General features: G+C 44.9%; 1 protein-coding gene across 1 annotated transcript in view; it reads right to left on the bottom strand.

Annotated features, from left to right (window-relative positions):
- LOC124016250 (contactin-associated protein 1-like) overlaps positions 1 to 16,915 on the bottom strand; it is a 34,511-nt gene that overhangs the window by 5,268 nt on the left and 12,328 nt on the right. Inside the window, exons 11-22 of the mRNA XM_046331799.1 lie at positions 6,538 to 6,644; positions 6,220 to 6,342; positions 5,401 to 5,604; positions 5,100 to 5,256; positions 4,872 to 4,999; positions 4,602 to 4,775; positions 4,004 to 4,222; positions 3,534 to 3,773; positions 3,112 to 3,351; positions 1,417 to 1,544; positions 715 to 808; positions 55 to 285 (exon numbers count right to left, since the gene is read on the bottom strand). Of these exons, the coding sequence (XP_046187755.1) occupies positions 55 to 285; positions 715 to 808; positions 1,417 to 1,544; positions 3,112 to 3,351; positions 3,534 to 3,773; positions 4,004 to 4,222; positions 4,602 to 4,775; positions 4,872 to 4,999; positions 5,100 to 5,256; positions 5,401 to 5,604; positions 6,220 to 6,342; positions 6,538 to 6,644 (2,045 nt within the window). The remainder of the gene's footprint in view (positions 1 to 54; positions 286 to 714; positions 809 to 1,416; positions 1,545 to 3,111; positions 3,352 to 3,533; positions 3,774 to 4,003; positions 4,223 to 4,601; positions 4,776 to 4,871; positions 5,000 to 5,099; positions 5,257 to 5,400; positions 5,605 to 6,219; positions 6,343 to 6,537; positions 6,645 to 16,915) is intronic.

A 16,915-nucleotide genomic window follows, 5' to 3' on the forward strand; every position in this document is an offset into this window, starting at 1 on the left:
TGTAGTCCCGTGTAAAGTAGATCTACTGATGGCTTCTGGGATGTGTCGTCTCACCTATAGAAGTGAACCAGTGGTCCGCCTCCCAGGGGACATATCCATGGACAGGAGGGAAGGCCCCACAGTTAGACTCGGAGACGAAGCCCTGCACGGTGACCGGCGGTTCCGTCTCGTTCGGCCGGAAGAGGGTCTTAAGAGGGGCGTAGATGTTGTACCTCACCCCAGATATACAGCCCACCAGACCAGGACTGTTATGCCTCTGGATCTCATAGTCAATGTCACCCACCTCTGAGGGGGTTATAGAGAGGGACCGAGGTGTTACAGTGTGCACATCCACCGCAACTAATTCCCAAACGTACAGTGGGACAACTGATACCTTACTTCCATGGGTAACAGTTTATGTGGATAGTCCATCTGTAGATGCTCTACAGACTATCAGTAACATTTCAACTAACCATAGTTCTAACCCTAACCCTAACCCTTATCCTAACCCTAACCTTAACTCTTACCCTAACCATTATTCTAACCCTAACTCTAACCATAACCTTAGCAAGCAGTTGTTTATCAACAGATAGTTTGTTGATAGTATGACCATCTGTAGAGCACCTACAGATGGAATATCCGGACTATCCAAATAAAGTGAAAACCAAATCAATTCCCAAGAGGAAAGCATAAATGTTTCAGCTGTGTGGGGGGGGGGGTGAAATGTAATCTTACCCATCACTCTCCCCAGGAAGATGTTCTTGGGTGAGTCAAACCTGCCGTCCTCCACTAGGGTGATCTTCTCCACTATCGGCTCCATGTAGTCCACCTAGGAGTTACACACATCAACACAAGCACATTGATATTCACACACAAGCATAAACATGTCAACATGAACATATAGATCAGACTGAAAATACACAACTTACAAACCAAGCAATGTGGCACTAAACGATTTGTGATTGACTTTTAAACTGTGGTGAAGGAGGTAGGCAGTGTTAACGGGTGTAGACATGGAGTTCCATCAACCACTCCTGGGCTACAATCACCTATCCGGACCCGTTTTACTGCCGATGCGGAGCCCCACCGGTCCTTCACGACTGGACTACCGACGTTATCTGCCCGAGGGAGTTATCCAACTGGCCCCTCCATCGCGACGTTACCTGAATCGTTAGCTGTCTTATCGGCTGCTATCTGAATAGGTCCATCGGACAATTTTTCTTGGGTCACTACAACTAGATCTCTTTTGCCAATTGGATTGATCCCCTCCACCACACGGAACCCCACTAATCTACTAACGGAGACGCACGAAGTGGCTAAAAACAGAACACCGACAGATGAACAGATGAACACTTAGTTGTTCTCAACTACCTGGTTAAATAAAGGTGACATAAATAGAACATAAATAAAAGACATTGGGGTGGAGCATCAGCGCACCTGAGTCCTGATGGTCCTGTTGTGTCTGGTTATGTTGACGTAGTGGGGGTATCCATCTGCCAGGTTCCTGAAGGACAACTGGTACTTGTGGGTAATCAACCCCAACCTATACCTCATGTCTAAGGTTCCTGTGGAGGGATGGGGCAACAGTACACTCCACAGTTCATAACGTAAGGCATTAAAACATTATATTTCCATTAACTATTGTGAGGAGTATGGCTTGTGGCTGCTTCACGTGATACATCGTTGTCTCTACCTTCCTGCCCTTTGTGCTGTTGTATGTGCCCAATAATGTTTGTACCATGTTTTGTGCTGCTACTATGTTGTGCTGCTGCCATGTTGCGTTGCTACCATGTTGTTGTGATGTTGTGTTGCTACCATGCCGTGTTGTCATGTTGCTACCATGTCGTTGTGATGTTGTGTTGCTACCATGCCGTGTTGTCATGTTGCTGCCATGTTGTTGTCATGTTGTGTTGCTACCATGCTGTGTTGTCATGTTTTGCTGCCATGCTGTGTTGTCATGTGTTGCTGCCTTGTCATGTTGTGTTGCTACCATGCTGTGTTGTCATGTGTTGCTGTCTTGTCATGTTGTGTTGCTACCATGCTGTGTTGTCATGTGTTGCTGCCTTGCTGTGTTGTCATGTGTTGCTACCATGCTGTGTTGTCATGTGTTGCTGCCATGCTGTGTTGTCATGTGTTGCTGGCTTGTCATGTTGTGTTGCTACTATGCTGTGTTGTCATGTGTTGCTGCCATGCTGTGTTGTCATGTGTTGCTACCATGCTGTGTTGTCATGTGTTGCTGCCATGCTGTGTTGTCATGTGTTGCTGCCTTGTCATGTTGTGTTGCTACCATGCTGTGTTGTCATGTGTTGCTGTCTTGCTGTGTTGTCATGTTGTGTTGCTACCATGCTGTGTTGTCATGTGTTGCTGCCATGCTGTGTTGTCATGTGTTGCTGCCTTGTCATGTTGTGTTGCTACCATGCTGTGTTGTCATGTGTTGCTGTCTTGCTGTGTTGTCATGTTGTGTTGCTACCATGCTGTGTTGTCATGTGTTGCTGCCTTGCTGTGTTGTCATGTTGTGTTGCTACCATGCTGTGTTGTCATGTGTTGCTGCCATGTTGTGTTGTTGTATGAGATGTCCCTCTTTATGTAGTGGTGTGTTGTCTCTTGTCGTGATGTGTGTTTTGTCCCCCCGCCCCCAATTGTTTTATAAAAAAAAAAATCCCAGCCCCTGTCCCCGCAGGAGGACTTCTTCCTTTTGGTAGGCCGTCATTGTAAATAAGAATTTGTTCTTAACTGACTTGCCTAGTTAAAGAAATAATTCATTTTAAAGATTGTAAAGTACAGTGATATATTTTTGTCCAAGTCATATCTTGCTTTGTGTTTCCACTCAAATAAATGGGATGACTAAAGAACATACCACAGGAGGTTGGTGGCACCTTAATTGGGGAGGACAGGCTCCTGGTAATGGCTGGAGTGGAATCAGTGGAATGCCATTCCATTTGCAAACTTCCAGCCATTATTATGAGCCGTCCTCCCCTCAGCAGCCTCCTGTGGAACATGCAGTAATCCAACTTCAATCAGTGACAGTAACATTTTCATTCAAAAGCCAGTTCAACCGAACACTCTCTGCCTTGAATCTTAACCATAATAACCCATAATGTTAAAGCGCTCCTCCCTGCCGAGCGTTCCTACCATCTTTCTTCAGGATGACAGCCATGTAGTCCTGGACGAAAGAGCTGATGTAGAGCAGTACAGCCGGCGTCTGGAAGGTACTGAAGCTGAACTCTATCTCATCACTGGTGTCGTTGTAGCCCAGGCTGAAGTTGTGGTAGTGGGGGTCCAGCCAGTTAGCCCACCACTCTTCATTGGTCGTAGGCTTCTTCCTGATGTTGTAGCGCAACCACGATCCTATCTCAAAGTAGGCCCCGATGTCTAAGGGGGTACAAACAGGATCAAGTTGAGCCAAATGCCTATTTCTATTATGAAACTTTGCGGTTATCGCCAACACTGTCAAAACAAATCAAGGTTTCTGTAACCCAGTATGCTTAAGGCCGTCGTAGTGACTCTGGGGCTCCATGAATAACCCGAGGTAACCCAACCTGTGTGGAGCTCACCTTTGTGGCAGTAGAATCCGTCGAAGGCAGTGTTGCCGCAGTCACAGGTGTAGGCGGCGTAGCCCTCGATACACTGGGCGGCGTTTCGACACGGTATGGTCGCGTTCAGACACTGGCCCGTACAGTTCCGCCGTATACCCTGTTCCTCATTCGCTTTGCCTTCCAAGTCAAGGGTTACCCCGTTCATTCGTAACCCTCGGAGACAGCCCAGGAATGGCCACAGCGTGCGATTGGCTGCGCCTGGATATATGGGGACACCGTCAGTAAATCATCACATTGCAAAGTAGAGCATTTTGGATTAATAAGAATAAATAAGTGTTTGTTATAAGAACAAAAAAAAAGTATGTTTCCCGTGTGCTGTGGTGCTGTTGACACTAATAGGAGTGGACTACATCAACCAATGGGAGAAGTCCAAAATCCTTGTCGACCACCACCCCGCCATCCCCAGCCCCAGCAGCCAAGTGACGTACCCACGAGGAGAGGGTGGGTGAACTCCATGGTGACAAAGGTCTGGCCAGGGAAGCGTCTCACAGCCCATGGCTGGTAGTCCACCTTGATCCTGGCCAACTTCACGTTGAGCTCTGCCTGGACAAAGTGCCACTCGTTGTCGTTTAGAGGCACCGGCGAGCGTAGCGTCACGTTGAGGATGCCGTCTCCCACCATGAATATGAAGACCAGGTTCTGGGTGGCTGGGAGAAGGATGAAGAAGAGACAAAACAGAATGAGGGATGAAATATATTATAGAAATAAATACAGGAAAATATTTATAATATCATTTGTAAACCTTTTCATTCATCAAGTTATTATAAGTACCATTGCAAAAACAAAATCTGGATTTCGAAAATTGTCATTCGGGAATTATGTTTCCTGCCTTTGTCCCATGTGGCTCAGTCGGTAGAGCATGGTACTTACCATGCCAAATGTTGTGGGTTTGATTCCCGCTGGGGCCACCCATATGTAAATTGTATACACACATGACTGTAAGTCACTTTGGAGAAAAGCCTCTTTTAAATAGTGTATATTATATGCCTTTATATGATTCACACTAGGTAATCTGTGGTAATTTACTGTTGAGCTCAATGCGTATGAAGTTACGGAGCCAGTCATCTGAGTTCTCCAAGAAGACTCCGTGGGGGCGGTAGGTTTTAAAGTGGAAGGAGATGTCGACGGTGCTGCCTGGCCTGAAGGTGGGGAACTCGATGTAGGTGGGCTTGGTGAACGATATGGTATTCCAGATGCTCCCTGTGAGGACAACGAGGCCATGAGATCCAAACCAGAACCACGATAAACAATCATTTGACAAATTATATACCGCAGAATGGTTTTACTACGACTCACTGTCGCCGTGGCAACGTAGGGGCCCGAGGCTGATGTGGGCCTTTGACCCCGTCCTGTTGGTGTCCCCCACCACCAGCTTCCTCACTGGGAGGTGGTCCTTCCACATCAGATAGCCCTTGTCTGAGTACCTGCACAACAGGTTCCAATTGTACAGTAATGTATATCAATCTATGGAAACACTTTTCTAAAAGTTATAGAAGAGAGTCTTTCAAATCCTTTCTCTCTCACCATTGGCGGTAGTCAGCGTCACAGTTACAGTGAAACCTGGCATCAGTGCAGGTCTGGTTGATAGCACAGCCACACTTCCCACTCTCAGGGAAAGCCCCGCCCCAGTACTCGTGACTCTCGTTATTTCGACCAATCCAGAAACTGTAAGGTCTTCCATCTGAATGACATGACAATAGAGCAAAGGAATGTGATTATTATGATTGAATCATTGAAATGTTCTATGATATATATACAAATAGGTACAGATTCAGGTGCTTTCAATAGCTACCACTGCCCATAGGCCCTAACCAGTCCTACTCACTGGGCGTGTTGAGGATGCGTGACTTGTAGCAGGAGTAGTCGATCCACTGTTCACAGTACATGGAGGTGTTGGCCAGTGCTGTGACATCGTCCCAGGAGGCATTCCAGTAGTTGACGTCTCCTATGTAAGGACGGTCCACCGTGCTACCGGTCACCTTGATACCGTCGATACGGTCATGCATCACTATCGTCCATGCCTTGTCGGCTTTGTCAACAGACAAGGAAGGGGTTGACATTAAAGGGTAAAAATGTATGATTGTGTAAGTGAGAAAGACAGAGAAAACTAGCGAGAGACAACGTGAGAGAAAGCACATTGACTACTGAGGAATCTGTTTCCAGATATCTGATATTATCACAGACAGCTCTAACGCAGTAGACCCTGACCAATCTAAGGGATTTACATGGAACCTACAGTCATAGGTGTTGGTTAATTGGATAGGATTGGATGGAGAATACTCTGTCCCCACAACCAATTACTGATCTGGCCCCAAACTGTTCTCCAATGTCCTTGTTGGAGTTCATTATTCCATGATCAACATCTAACAGATGTGTCCCTGCTGTCTCCTCTGCTGCTGCTGTTGCCTTGTCATTCCTCATGGAACACACAGTCAACATTCACCTCAACCTGAACACAGTTTAAAATCAGGGTCTCTTCCTCAATATGTTCAATAACAGTCCATTTCTGAAAGGTACTGTAAGCACTGACTACCGTTATGTTCGATATGCACCACGGAGTCATGTTGGTCAGATGGTATAATATAACTGTATGCTAGTACATTTTGTGAATGTAGAAAATACATTTGAAAAGCCAGTTACTCACATTTCATCGTGCAGTACACCTCGAATGGTTTCAAGGGTCCGCTCAGGTCTGGGTCTATGGTATAATTCCCTGACCAGGATTTACCAGTAAGTCTGTAGGCCTCACATGACTCTTTGTAGACCGCTGTTGGGGAAGAGAGAAGCAGAAGTCGTATCTTAACTTACACCAGCAAGGTTTTAATGATGACATGGGTCTGTCTCACACTGCCGCAGTATCTAGGCCTCAACAAACTGCTTGTTACACTGGTGAGGTTACGACAACATGCTGTCTGTCATTAGTACTCACAAACAACATTAGGCTCTCTCAGGAAATACTCACACATATGGCACACCTCCCCTTTGTAGCCTGTGTTCTCACACAGACATATGAAGTCATCCCAGGACTGGATGCATCTGCCCTCGTGTTCACAGGGGTTTGGAGTACATCTAGAGAGCACACCATGCAGGAGTGTGGGTAAAAGTCAAATGGGACATGTACAGCGCATTCGGAAAGTATTCAGACCCCTCGACTTTTTCCACATTTTGGTACGTTACAGCCTTATGGATTAAATGATTGTTTTCCCTCAATAATCGACACACAATACCGCATGATGACAAAGCGAAAATCTTCTTTTTAATTTTTTTACATAAGTATTCAGAGCCTTTGCTATGAGACTCAAAATTAAGCTCTGGTGCATCCTGTTTCCATTGATCATCCTGAAGATGTTTCTACAACTTGATTGGTAAATTCATTTGTGGTAAATTCAATTGATTGGACATGATTTGGAAAGGCACACACCTGTCTATATAAGATACAACAGTTGACAGTGTATGTCAAAGCAAAAACCAAGCCATGAGGTCGAAGGAATTGTCCGTAGAGCTCCGAGACAGGATTGTGTTGAAGTACAGATCTGGGGAAGGGTACCAAAATATTTCTGCAGCAATGAAGGTCCCCAAGAACACAGTGGCCTCCATCATTCTTAAATGGAAGAAGCTTGGAACCACCAAGACTCTTCCTAGAGCTAGCCGCCTGGCAAAACTGAGCAATTGGGGGAGAAGGGCCTTGGTCAGGGAGATGACCAAGAATCTGATGGTCACTCTAACAGAGCTCCAGAGTTCCTCTTTGGAAATGGGAGAACCTTCCAGAAGAACAACCATCTCTTCAACACACCAACAATCAGGCCTTTATGGTAGAGTTGCCAGACGGAAGCCACTCCTCAGTGAAAGGCACATGACAGCCCGCTAGGAGTTTGCGAAAAGGCACCTAAAGGACTGTCAGACCATTAGAAACAAGATTCTCTGGTCTGATGAAACCAAGATTGAACTCTTTGGCCTGACTGCCGAATGTCACGTCTGGAGGAAACCTGGCACCATCCCTATGGTGAAGCATGGTGGTGGCACCATCATGCTGTGGGGATGTGCAGCGACGCTCCCATTCCAACATGACAGAGCGTGAGAGGATCTGCAGAGAAGAATGGGAGAAATTCCCAAATACAGGTGTGCCAAGCTTGTAACGTCACACCCAAGAAGAGTCAAGGCTGTAATCGCTGCCAAAGGTGCTTCAACAAAGTTGGGTCTTAATACTTATGGAAATGTGATATTTCATTTTAATGTATTTTTTGCATTATGGGGTATTGTGTGTAGATTGATGAGGAGGAACAATTACTTAATAAAAGTTTTGAATAAGTCTGTAATACAACAAAATGTGGAAAAGGTCAAGGGGTCTGAATACTTTCTGAATGCTCTGTACACAAAACATCTCTTTCCATGACACAGACTGACCAGGTGAATCCATGTGAAAGCTATGATCCCTTATAGGTGTCACCTGTTAAATCCACTTCAAGCAGTGTATATGAAGGGGAGGAGACAGGTTATCAAAGGATTTTTACGTCTTGAGACAATTGAGATATATGGATTGTGTGTGCCATTCAGAGGTTGAATGGGAAAGACAAAATATTTAATTGCCTTTGAACAGGGTATGGTAGTAGGTGCCAGGCGTACTGGTATGTAATCAAGAACTGAAAAGCTGTTGGGTTTTTCACAGTTTCCCGTGTGTTTCCCATCTCCCCTAATCTGCATCGGATGCACTCATAAATGCATTGCTACTGACAGAATGTTTCAGAAATACTGTATCAAGTTATGATGCTGTGTGCATTTCATCAAATGTTCGCAGTCAAGCAACCAATAATAACACAACTCCTAAATTGAACTCTGGTGTGTTTACCGCCTTAGTTTGGATAGTTTGAACTGGTGTCCCTTAGTTCGGATAGTTTGGACTGGTGTCCCTTAGTTCGGATGGTTTGGACTGGTGTCCCTTAGTTTGGATAGTTTGGACTGGTGTCCCTTAGTTCAGATAGTTTGTACTGGTGTCCCTTAGTTTGGATAGTTTGAACTGATGTCCATTAGTTCAGATAGTTTGTACTGGTGTCCCTTAGTTTGGATAGTTTGGACTGGTGTCCCTTAGTTTGGATAGTTTGAACTGAAGTCCCTTAGTTCAGATAGTTTGGACTGGTGTCCCTTAGTTCAGATAGTTTGGACTGGTGTCCCTTAGTTTGGATAGTTTGAACTGATGTCCCTTAGTTCAGATAGTTTGGACTGGTGTCCCTTAGTTCGGATAGTTTGAACTGATGTCCCTTAGTTCAGATAGTTTGGACTGGTGTCCCTTAGTTCGGATAGTTTGAACTGGTGTCCCTTAGTTTGGATAGTTTGGACTGGTGTCCCTTAGTTCGGATAGTTTGAACTGGTGTCCCTTAGTTCGGATAGTTTGGACTGGTGTCCCTTAGTTCGGATAGTTTGAACTGATGTCCCTTATTTCAGATAGTTTGGACTGATGTCCCTTAGTTCAGATAGTTTGGACTGGTGTCCCTTAGTTCGGATAGTTTGAACTGGTGTCCCTTAGTTCAGATAGTTTGAACTGATGTCCCTTAGTTCAGATAGTTTGGACTGGTGTCCCTTAGTTCGGATAGTTTGAACTGGTGTCCCTTAGTTCGGATAGTTTGAACTGATGTCCCTTAGTTCAGATAGTTTGGACTGGTGTCCCTTAGTTCGTATAGTTTGAACTGGTGTCCCTTAGTTCGGATAGTTTGGACTGGTGTCCCTTAGTTCGGATAGTTTGGACTGGCATCCCTTAGTTTGGATAGTTTGGACTGGTGTCCCTTAGTTCGGATAGTTTGAACTGGTGTCCCTTAGTTTGGATAGTTTGGACTGGTGTCCCTTAGTTCGGATAGTTTGAACTGGTGTCCCTTAGTTTAGATAGTTTGGACTGGTGTCCCTTAGTTTGGATAGTTTGGACTGGTGTACCTTAGTTCGGATAGTTTGGACTGGTGTCCCTTAATTCGGATAGTTTGGACTGGTGTCCCTTAGTTCGGATAGTTTGGACTGGTGTCCCTTAATTCGGATAGTTTGGACTGGTGTCCCTTACTTCGGATAGTTTGGACTGGTGTCCCTTAGTTCGGATAGTTTGGACTGGTGTCCCTTAGTTCGGATAGTTTGGACTGGTGTCCCTTAGTTCGGATAGTTTGGACTGGTGTCCCTTAGTTTGGATAGTTTGGACTGGTGTCCCTTAGTTCGGATAGTTTGGACTGGTGTCCCTTAGTTCGGATAGTTTGGACTGGTGTCCCTTAATTCGGATAGTTTGGACTGGTGTCCCTTAGTTCGGATAGTTTGGACTGGTGTCCCTTAATTCGGATAGTTTGGACTGGTGTCCCTTAATTCGGATAGTTTGGACTGGTGTCCCTTAGTTCGGATAGTTTGGACTGGTGTCCCTTAGTTCGGATAGTTTGGACTGGTGTCCCTTAGTTCGGATAGTTTGGACTGGTGTCCCTTAGTTCGGATAGTTTGGACTGGTGTCCCTTAGTTCGGATAGTTTGAACTGGTGTCCCTTAGTTCGGATAGTTTGGACTGGTGTCCCTTAGTTCGGATAGTTTGAACTGATGTCCCTTAGTTCGGATAGTTTGGACTGATGTCCCTTAGTTCAGATAGTTTGGACTGGTGTCCCTTAGTTCGGATAGTTTGAACTGGTGTTCCTTAGTTCGGATAGTTTGAACTGATGTCCCTTAGTTCAGATAGTTTGGACTGGTGTCCCTTAGTTCGGATAGTTTGAACTGGTGTCCCTTAGTTCGGATAGTTTGAACTGATGTCCCTTAGTTCAGATAGTTTGGACTGGTGTCCCTTAGTTCGGATAGTTTGAACTGGTGTCCCTTAGTTCGGATAGTTTGGACTGGTGTCCCTTAGTTCGGATAGTTTGGACTGGTGTCCCTTAGTTCAGATAGTTTGGACTGGTGTCCCTTAGTTCGGATAGTTTGGACTGGTGTCCCTTAGTTCAGATAGTTTGGACTGGTGTCCCTTAGTTCGGATAGTTTGGACTGGTGTCCCTTAGTTTGGATAGTTTGAACTGATGTCCCTTAGTTCAGATAGTTTGTACTGGTGTCCCTTAGTTTGGATAGTTTGGACTGGTGTCCCTTAGTTTGGATAGTTTGAACTGAAGTCCCTTAGTTCAGATAGTTTGGACTGGTGTCCCTTAGTTCAGATAGTTTGGACTGGTGTCCCTTAGTTTGGATAGTTTGAACTGATGTCCCTTAGTTCAGATAGTTTGGACTGGTGTCCCTTAGTTCGGATAGTTTGAACTGATGTCCCTTAGTTCAGATAGTTTGGACTGGTGTCCCTTAGTTCGGATAGTTTGAACTGGTGTCCCTTAGTTTGGATAGTTTGGACTGGTGTCCCTTAGTTCGGATAGTTTGAACTGGTGTCCCTTAGTTCGGATAGTTTGGACTGGTGTCCCTTAGTTCGGATAGTTTGAACTGATGTCCCTTATTTCAGATAGTTTGGACTGATGTCCCTTAGTTCAGATAGTTTGGACTGGTGTCCCTTAGTTCGGATAGTTTGAACTGGTGTCCCTTAGTTCAGATAGTTTGAACTGATGTCCCTTAGTTCAGATAGTTTGGACTGGTGTCCCTTAGTTCGGATAGTTTGAACTGGTGTCCCTTAGTTCGGATAGTTTGAACTGATGTCCCTTAGTTCAGATAGTTTGGACTGGTGTCCCTTAGTTCGTATAGTTTGAACTGGTGTCCCTTAGTTCGGATAGTTTGGACTGGTGTCCCTTAGTTCGGATAGTTTGGACTGGCATCCCTTAGTTTGGATAGTTTGGACTGGTGTCCCTTAGTTCGGATAGTTTGAACTGGTGTCCCTTAGTTTGGATAGTTTGGACTGGTGTCCCTTAGTTCGGATAGTTTGAACTGGTGTCCCTTAGTTTAGATAGTTTGGACTGGTGTCCCTTAGTTTGGATAGTTTGGACTGGTGTACCTTAGTTCGGATAGTTTGGACTGGTGTCCCTTAATTCGGATAGTTTGGACTGGTGTCCCTTAGTTCGGATAGTTTGGACTGGTGTCCCTTAATTCGGATAGTTTGGACTGGTGTCCCTTACTTCGGATAGTTTGGACTGGTGTCCCTTAGTTCGGATAGTTTGGACTGGTGTCCCTTAGTTCGGATAGTTTGGACTGGTGTCCCTTAGTTCGGATAGTTTGGACTGGTGTCCCTTAGTTCGGATAGTTTGGACTGGTGTCCCTTAGTTCGGATAGTTTGGACTGGTGTCCCTTAGTTCGGATAGTTTGGACTGGTGTCCCTTAGTTAGGATAGTTTGGACTGGTGTCCCTTAGTTCGGATAGTTTGGACTGGTGTCCCTTAATTCGGATAGTTTGGACTGGTGTCCCTTAATTCGATAGTTTGGACTGGTGTCCCTTAGTTCGGATAGTTTGGACTGGTGTCCCTTAGTTCGGATAGTTTGGACTGGTGTCCCTTAGTTCGGATAGTTTGGACTGGTGTCCCTTAGTTCGGATAGTTTGGACTGGTGTCCCTTAGTTCGGATAGTTTGAACTGGTGTCCCTTAGTTTGGATAGTTTGGACTGGTGTCCCTTAGTTCGGATAGTTTGGACTGGTGTCCCTTAGTTCGGATAGTTTGGACTGGTGTCCCTTAATTCGGATAGTTTGGACTGGTGTCCCTTAGTTCGGATAGTTTGGACTGGTGTCCCTTATTTCGGATAGTTTGGACTGGTGTCCCTTAGTTCGGATAGTTTGGACTGGTGTCCCTTAGTTCGGATAGTTTGGACTGGTGTCCCTTAGTTCGGATAGTTTGAACTGGTGTCCCTTAGTTCGGATAGTTTGGACTGGTGTCCCTTAGTTCGGATAGTTTGGACTGGTGTCCCTTAGTTCGGATAGTTTGGACTGGTTTCCTTCGTTCGGATAGTTTGTACTGGTGTCCCTTAGTTCAGATAGTTTGGACTGGTGTCCCTTAGTTCGGATAGTTTGGACTGGTGTCCCTTAGTTCGGATAGTTTGAACTGGTGTCCCTTAGTTCGGATAGTTTGGACTGGTTTCCTTCGTTCGGATAGTTTGTACTGGTGTCCCTTAGTTCGGATAGTTTGTACTGGTGTCCCTTAGTTCAGATAGTTTGGACTGGTGTCCCTTAGTTCGGATAGTTTGTACTGGTGTCCCTTAGTTCGGATAGTTTGTACTGGTGTCCCTTAGTTCGGATAGTTTGGACTGGTGTCCCTTAGTTCGGATAGTTTGGACTGGAGTCCCTTAGTTCAGATAGTTTGTACTGGTGTCCCTTAGTTCAGATAGTTTGTACTGGTGTCCCTTAGTTCAGATAGTTTGGACTGGTGTCCCTTAGTTCAGATAGTTTGTACTGGTGTCCCTTAGTTCAGATAGTTTGGACTGGTGTCCCTTAGTTCAGATAGTTTGGACTGGTGTCCCTTAGTTCAGATAGTTTGTACTGGTGTCCCTTAGTTCAGATAGTTTGGACTGGTGTCCCTTAGTTCAGATAGTTTGTACTGGTGTCCCTTAGTTCGGATAGTTTGTACTGGTGTCCCTTAGTTCGGATAGTTTGGACTGGTGTCCCTTAGTTCGGATAGTTTGGACTGGTGTCCCTTAGTTCGGATAGTTTGTACTGGTGTCCCTTAGTTCGGATAGTTTGTACTGGTGTCCCTTAGTTCAGATAGTTTGGACTGGTGTCCCTTAGTTCAGATAGTTTGTATTGGTGTCCCTTAGTTCAGATAGTTTGTACTGGTGTCCCTTAGTTCAGATAGTTTGGACTGGTGTCCCTTAGTTCAGATAGTTTGTACTGGTGTCCCTTAGTTCAGATAGTTTGTACTGGTGTCCCTTAGTTCAGATAGTTTGGACTGGTGTCCCTTAGTTCAGATAGTTTGTACTGGTGTCCCTTAGTTCAGATAGTTTGGATTTGTGTGAATACTCTATCCGCACTAGGGCGCACACTAATCAATGCACCGTGGTTTGTTCAAAAAGGCTAGTCTCGGTCCGATTAAATTCGTACCAGCAAGAGTGGACATCTTGAAGGTGAGAACGCAGTACTGACCAAACAGCGAAAAAAACAGAGTCGGGCAGTATTATCGGTTGTTTGACTGCGAGCATTTCATGAAAAGCACACAGCATCATAACCTGAGATATTTGAAACATTCTGTGAATACCAGAGGATTTTCCGAGAGCATTCGATGCAGATTAGGGAAGACGGGGGGCTATAACGAGGATATACAGTAGGATACTGAATATAGGCTATTCACGTTGTAGTTAGAGAGGTTATTGCGCTGTTTCCTTCCGCATGTTGTTGGAAGACCAAAGAAAAAAATCACATGAATATTGGGGCACACAAGTGATGCTTGATGACAATCATAGATGGATTTAACGTGAGCATTTTTGTCCAGTAAATAAATGGCTTACATGGACACGTGGTTTTGGTTAGGAATTTTTGTTTGTTTGATACTTGGAAATGTGAAACCAACCGAACCAAATGGGGGAAAAATGCAATGTAACAAATAATCGAACTCTGATTCGAACTGTAGCTCAAAAACTATGTGTGAAAATACTCTGAAACACCAGGAAACCAGGAAGACTCTGAACCACCAAGGTTGACTGTGCCACAGACATAGTCATGCTGATGCCCTCGTGAAACAGAGCAGGCACCGAGAAGGTGTCATAAATCACAAAGCAGATGAATATGTGACATACTGACGTAAGCATGTGACAAGAATACATACTAGTACACAATGCGTTTTGAACACAATGGTCTTTGCACATGATTTTGGAGAGAAAATGGCCCTCCTCCCAAATCTTTTTCATATAAAAGGAGGGGAAAAGTGGAGGAGAAAGGATTGATTGTAGAAAACTGTGGACTGAAGTTTAGCGTTACGCGACATCACATTGACATTTTTCTAAAATGTTGATCTCGCAAACGTTTCGCAGTGAGAGAGCTTGCATGTGGCGCGGCCGTCAAAAGAAATGTTATATCATATACCTAGGATATCATAACAAGGATCCTACTCTGGTGTAAATAATCCTCCCTGTCCAGGCAGACGCATTCAACTGAGCATAGCCCCTGTCATCTCCTGGAGGTGTCTGAGTGTTATAAGTCCCACGTCTGCCATGGGGGCTGAGATGAGAGGCCTTCTCAGAATGATTCATCTCTATAGCAATGAGCCTTGACTCTGTCTGTCACAATGGTCCATCAGGAATCAGGATGGGACATTCCAACACTATCTCTGCACTCCACTGATATTACAAGGCTGAGTATAGCGTTTAGAATTCATCCAATCAGATTCGTCATAGATACTGTATGTAACCTTTGCCCTTGTGCTACTACTGTCGAGCGCAGGCCTGGGCAAAGGCCAGACCGGGGGCCGTATGCAGCCCACGACCTGATTCAATACGGCCCGCGGAAACATGCTCAGATAACATAAAGAATTTGCGATAGTAAAGTTTTGAAAAACGTATTTGTTATTCAAATTAAAAGCCCAATGAATACTCGCCTTTGTGTAATGATTTAACTCCCACCGCTTGTGGGACATTTATTTCGAAGGCACGTATAAATAACAACTGCCAGAGGACAGACAGTGACTGACAGGCTGACACACACGTCACAGTTACAAATAGTAGCTAGCTAGAAATTGAGCAAAAAAAAAAAAAAAAATTTCAAATATTTCAAAGAAACGGAAAGTAGACAATGAATGTAGGGTTTCCAGCAAGAGTGGACATCTAATGATTTCTTATTGAGGTATCAGGGAAAACTGTGTGCTTAGTGTGCAAAGAGAGCATAGCTGTCTTGAAAGACTACAACTTGTCCCGACACTTCCAGACGAAGCATGCAGAGAAATATAGGAATATGTCTTCTGGGCAGAGGGCAAGTGCATCGAAAGAGTTGCTTTCTCAGTTGCAAAAGCGTCAAGGACTTTTCACAAGACTGCATTCATCGAATGACAGAATTGGGAGAGCGAGCTATGTACTGTCCCGCAAAATTGCTAAACATAGCAAGCCATTCGCTGAGGGCAAATTCATTCAAGAATGTTTATAATTGACTATGCAGCAATACTTTGCCCCGACAAGAAAGGGCCGTTTGAAAATGTTTCCCTGTCAAGGCAAACAGTGACACGGCGTGTTGAGGACATCGCAGAGAATATGAACAACAGTTGAAAGACAAGGTAAAGGATTTCACATATTTCCCCTTGGCCCTGGATAAGAGCAGTGATGCATGTGACACGACGCTGTTGTTGATATTCTTACCAGGCTTAAGCCCAGACTTTGAAATTACAGATGAGCTTGCTTCAGTGCAGTCAACGAAGAGCACAACCACAAGGAAAGATTTATTGGAGGAAGTTAATACTGTAAGTGTGTGGAAAAGCTGGGACTGAGTTTTGAAAAGTTATCCAGTGTGACCACTGATGGGTGCCCAAACTTGACAGGGGAAAAAGACGTTGGCCTTTTGCAAAATCAAGTAGCTGAGCTGAACCCAGATCAGAAAATTATTGCATTATTCATCGGGAGGTGCTCTGTAAATGTGTTCTGAAAATAAGCTGTGTTGTGGATTACAGTCACTAAAGTGGTAAACTTCATAAGAGTAAAATCTTTAAACCACAGGCAGTTTGTCGCACTGTTAGAAGAGACAGAGTCGGGTTCATGCAGATCTCCCCTACCACACAAACGTGAGATGGCTGAGTTTGGGGAAGGTGTTTGAAAGGGTGTGGAACCTGAAGTCAGAAATTGCTGAGTTTTTGCAAATGAAAGGATAACATATGTGGATTTCCCTCAACTGCAAGATAAAGAATGAATGGCTGATTTTGCCTTCACCGTGGACATCATGGCCCTCATGAATGAACTGAATTCCAAACTACAAGGGAAGGGCCTTTTTTCACATCAGATGTACAGCCTATAAGGGCACAGGGTGAGACCGAGATGTAGACACGGGAGGAAGATGGTTTAAGTCTTTGATATTTATTACATCCAAAAGGGGTAGGCAAGAGAATGGTCTTGGACAGGAAAAAGGTCAAAACCAGTTCAGAGTCCAGGAGGTAGGGTGTGGCAGGCAGGCTCAAGGTCAGGGCAGGTAGGTACAGAGTACAAGGAAACAGGCAAGGGGGACCAGTAAACGAGGATAAAAAGAAGGCGCATGGGAAACCCACACCAGTTGACTTCCACATACAAGATGAACTGGCACAGAGAGACAGGAAACACAGGGATATATACACCAGGGATAACAAGCGACACCTGGAGGGGGTGGAGACAATAACAAAGACAGGTGAACCTGATCAGGGTGTGACACAGCCTTGTCAAAGCCTTCAAGGGAAGATCACTCCTCCTGACCCGCCAAGTAGAAGCCAACAATCTCACCCACCTTCCGACACTACTAGTCTGTCTGTTCCCTATCAGATGACCAGC

The sequence above is a fragment of the Oncorhynchus gorbuscha genome, linkage group LG26 (assembly GCF_021184085.1).
Source record: "Oncorhynchus gorbuscha isolate QuinsamMale2020 ecotype Even-year linkage group LG26, OgorEven_v1.0, whole genome shotgun sequence".
Classification (NCBI taxonomy): Eukaryota; Metazoa; Chordata; class Actinopteri; order Salmoniformes; family Salmonidae; genus Oncorhynchus; species Oncorhynchus gorbuscha.